This window comes from Rhagoletis zephyria, unplaced genomic scaffold (genome assembly GCF_001687245.7).
Source record: "Rhagoletis zephyria isolate East Lansing unplaced genomic scaffold, Rhagoletis_zephyria_1.1 Rzeph_scaffold_14703, whole genome shotgun sequence".
NCBI classification, from domain to species: Eukaryota; Metazoa; Arthropoda; class Insecta; order Diptera; family Tephritidae; genus Rhagoletis; species Rhagoletis zephyria.
In genome coordinates, this window is record NW_016171771.1 from 8,978 (window position 1) to 13,955 (window position 4,978).

The following is a 4,978-nucleotide window of genomic DNA, read 5'->3' on the forward strand; positions in this document are numbered from 1 at the left end:
AATATTGTATGGAATGGCCCATATGTAATTATAAGTTTATTTAGAAAATTTAATAATTGGATAGTTCTCTTGTCTCTTTTAAAATGCAAACAATTGGCCTACAGTTTATTACACTTCATCGAAAAAATTTATTCTGCTGAGTTTATATATTAATATATTAAAATTCTTAATGGACTAGCGCTCAAACAGTATTGATTTGAACCCATAAAAATTGCTATTATGCCTCTAAAACATTCAAAACTGGTAAGTGGACACCCGGGTACCCCGGTAATGTGTTTACGTGGTATTTTTTGATTATGTGTGCTACGGTTAAAAAAACCTGTATGAAAATAGCTTTCGGTTCATCTTTTTTAATAATTCTTCGCTTAGGCTTTCCTTTATATCATATTTCCGTGCTATTTCACACCTTCATATTTTTATTTTTAGCTACCAATAACAAAGATGCAACACAGAAAACCTACTATACACAAGCACAAAAGGATATCTTGTTTTTTGCTTTTATCCATGCTGATAGCTTCTTCTTTCGGTCTGACTGCTGCCAGACATTCACGCTTGGATTTATCATATAATGCAAAGCAAGCTGCTGCAGTAGCAAACTCAACCTCTAGTAAATTAGCTACTGAAGATAAACAACATGCAACAACAGCATTAGGCAAATACAAACCAGCTCAAATAGCTCCAAAAGCAGAAACAGCAGCTATGATGGCTGCAAAATTAGCACCGAATGATTTGAAAAAATCTGAAGCCGGGGAAGGTAGTAAACTAGCTGAAGCTGAATATGTTCAGAGTGCTACTATAAAGGATACAAAAGCAGCAACGAGCGGAGAAAAAACTGTGAGGCTACCTTCTTCTCAGTTCAATTCTTCCAATGCTACATTGAAAGACGAATCACATTTATTACAAGAAACTAAGCTATTGACAAATTACGCTGTTGATGACGAGGTGGAATTTTTCGACAATAGCCTCGAAGAAAATCTGGATAATCAGGGAAATGATATTCAGGTCTGTGATGCTGATTTTATTGGTTTTGAAATTACAACTGGGTAAGAAATTGCAAAAATTAATTATACTCGTGCTATACATAATTCTGTATTATATGAAGTTAAAAAAAATGCATGCGAAAGCCTTAATTCAAATCAGCTGAATGTCTACAAACACTGAACTATACGGCCTTAGAATAGCTCAAAACAATAAATAGTTTGTTTATTCTAATTAATAAATAAATTATTTTTGACATGCAGCCATATTTGTCTTTTTCCACTACACCCATATCCTAATAAATTCTACTGAGGTACTCTTCACTGTTTTTGTCAACTCAAACAATATTAAAACTGAATCACGTCGGCCAAATACTTAACACTTATTCTTATTAATCAAATAAATATTCCTGTTTCTTCGCTGTTTCCGCTCTTCCTTTGCTTTCAATCTGTATAGTTATGTATTCTCTGCTCCCGGAAAAATGTTGCACTCCTTGCCCGGCACACTCATGCTAACTGATTGCTTGGATGCTTGTCGCAAAGATCCTGCTTGTCATGCTGTGAACTACGAGACCGGACTATGCGTGCTCTTTTCGTCAAATGCTGATAAATTACCAGGTGGGTAAAAAATTTTTCATGGCGTATTTAATTGATTTGTATAAGTATTAGTTGCACTCATAAAATAACATTTTAAAGCTCAAGATTTATCTGGAAATACTTATTGTGTTTATTATACCCATCTACTGCATAATTTAATAACAAAGAATTGCATTGCAACATGTAATTCACGTGGTGAAAAAGTAAAGTCGGAATTTTTGAATTGTAACGAAATTCGATGCGGAAAAAATATACCCCAACTTTTTTATTTCGAAAGTAAAAAAATATTTATAGGTTCCTCAAAGCACTCAAAATTTTTTTTGTATTTTATATGGGGAAAAAATGTTTTGTAGAAGTGGAGTAGAATTCTTTAAAATCAATATTTTTCCATAGGAAAACTCTGATTCTTTTCAGTAGACTTACAATTTTTAAGAGCCCCTTCACATTTTTTGTTTGGTTTTTGAGGGACCTATAACATATCGTTTATAATAAAAAATGCTTCAATAAACAATTGAGTATTGTTGTTGAAAGTCTTCTAAAGATAAGCACAGAAAAAAACGTGTTTCTCCCCATATAAAATTCAAGGAACACCTCAAGGGCTTTAAGGTAGTTCCAAATATCTTGTTTACAAGCTTTTATTTAACTTGCTCTGTATGTATGTATATGCCCTGCAAAAAATTGTGAAACTAATCTCTAAATAGAGTATTCCGGCATTAGACTCAATCGGGTTCAAATGGGCATTAATTAGTCGCAACTAGTCTCATACGGGATTTATGTTTTTTATTTAAAAATTTCGTTGTCTACCCTTCTGCATCGTTTTCGGCGCGTAAGGGAAAATTTGGTTTGTGATGGGAACATTTTTATGAAAGCTCTTTAACCCTAGAAGGCCAATATATTTGAAAGTTACGTAAAGCCCAAACATACGTATTAGAGGCATAGGTGACTTAAAAGACAACCTATGTACTTAGTTATGCCCATTTTTTTTAAAGGATATTGAAGTTGTGATAAAAACTAATAAAAAAGGATAGTTTCATTAATGAAGACTGCAACCAAATTTATTTAAAACAACAAAGTGTAAATGCACTTTTTTGTTGAAATTAAAAAAAACGCGATTTCGTATACGCCTTGCAGACGTAGATTGGGATTTTAGGGTTAATATCTCAAAATGACTAGGGATGTCACCATACGCAACAGTGCTCCTTAAATTATTTAAGCAAGCCATAGTTATATGTACATACTTACTGCAATATTTTTCTACAAAAGGCGCATGAAAAGTATTTTTCGAAAATCGGCAGACAATTGGCCTTCAAGTTTATAACTTTTCTGCATTAATGAAAATAAATTTCGTCTACATTGCTCACTTTTCTTAAATTTCGTTTTAATTTTTTCCCCAGGTGCCCTAGCCAAGTCGCAGTTCCCTGTCTTTACACTTTATGCACAAAAATTATGTCTTAGAGTACGCCCTTGTGCACGTGCCTGGAGTATTGATCGCGCACAAGGTTATAAACTTAATGGTTATGCAAAGCGAACGTACCCAGTAGTGTCACGAAAATATTGCTTGGAATTATGTTTAAGCGAGCAGGAGTTTACGTGCAGGTGAGTCACAAAAAAAAAATTAATAATTTAGAATTTGAATTTATACATATATATATATATATATATATGTATATGAATTTAAAGAGTATTTCAATATATTACCAGTAGTACGATTAAGTTTCGATGATATTTTCATCTACCTGTACCACTTTTCTTGTTGATCATACACCCTGTATTTCCATGCCAAACCTAGGCTTTTTCTTAGATGCAGCTATTTACATAAAGTCAAAATATCAAATGGAAATATAAAATTCGTAAGGCTCCATGTTTGAAAATGACCCAAGCAAGTTCGCGGCCTAAGTCTTTTATATCAATCCAATAACCCATTTTTATTCAGTGAAGCAATATAACGGTAGGATGATGCGACTATTCGATAATCGGAATACTCGAATATCTGAATTGCTGTTCTCACAGCGTTAGCTACTCATTAATCCGAACTAATTGCAATTCTATAATCCGAATCGCATGGTTTGCTGATGTTTTCAGTAAATTTGTAACGTAAATGTAACAAACTATTCCTGTAAGAATCGTAGCTCAGCAAGTGTGTGCATACTTATCTGTTTATGTAGTGTGCTGAGAGTGAGATGCATTAAATGAAAAATGAAGAATAAATTAGATTTTAGATTTTTTTACTACAAGTTATATTTTCTTTAAAAACTTTCATTATCTGCAACTACCCGATAACGCGATAATTTGAATCGAATTTAGAACTTTTTTTGTGTCTATGTACATAAATCTCAAACTTAACATCTTGCATTCCCAAACAACAAAAAGAAAAAGGCAAACCTCACTGCGAATTTTCAATACTAGCACAAATTAAAACTACAGAACCTTTTTTTATAGACACGTTTACTTATGCGGTCAAAGTTATTAAAAGAACATATTTATCTGGGCTCATTCGTTTGCACTTGCTACAATTATTACCTAATTTTTATGTCTTAGCTACTATTGTTTTGCTTCCCCTTTTCTTCTCCTGCAGATCGGCGAACTATTATCGCAACACAAAAAGTTGCGAGCTCTCCGAAATGGATCGCATTACACTAACCGGCACCAGTGCATTCCAACGCCAAGATACTGTCGATTATCTGGAGAACAACTGCGTTGATGAGCCGAATAAGTTGTGCGAGTTCAAGCGCTTGCCCGGACGCATCTTAAAAACGGTGGATTCGGTGTTCCAGGATATTAGCAGCATCGATGAATGTCGTGATTTATGCTTGAATTCGCCATATAGGTAGGTGAGACAAATGCCGACATATCGTCGCTATCATGTCGAACTATCGAATGTGAAAATGGGTACTTTTCAGAAGAGCAAACATTTTGTTGTCGGAAGACTAGAAATTCGACGATTTCCAACTTACGTATTGCTCTTAAATATGCCCTGTTTCCGGCAAACCGTGAAAATTTTAGGTAAGCGTAGACGAACTGAAACTTATTCCAATTTTTTTAAATGAGTTCGTGAGCAAAAATGGTATGCACATCCATTAATGCCTAAATTCTTCCCAGAAAAAATATTTAATCTAAAATTAGAGATTTCTATTCCGCAGTTTTTTATCATCTTCATGCAATGCACATACATTTTTCTATAAGAAAATGATCTTGACGTTAAATATAGATTTTTTTTAAATAAAGATTATAAAAATAGGTTTAATGCCAATGGAATGTACTTCTTATTTGGTGCCACAACCATTGGTCGGTTTGGGCCGAGAGCAAAAAGCTTCGCCAACTGCCTCTCTCATTTTCCAACGGAATCCGTACCCCTATATATCGAATCGCCACAATTTTCCATACAGGTTAGTCAACTTATTTTT

At 33.9% G+C, this 4,978-nt stretch overlaps 1 protein-coding gene across 1 annotated transcript; it reads left to right on the forward strand.

Annotated features, from left to right (window-relative positions):
- Nucleotides 1-318: 318 nt before the first annotated feature.
- Nucleotides 319-4,401, forward strand: LOC108378693 (uncharacterized; the record flags this gene model as incomplete). Its single annotated transcript, XM_017634997.1, has 4 exons — nucleotides 319-1,043; nucleotides 1,435-1,595; nucleotides 2,969-3,170; nucleotides 4,150-4,401. Coding segments are annotated over exons 1-4 (1,217 nt in total), but the record flags the coding sequence as incomplete, so codon positions are not given.
- Nucleotides 4,402-4,978: the final 577 nt, after the last annotated feature.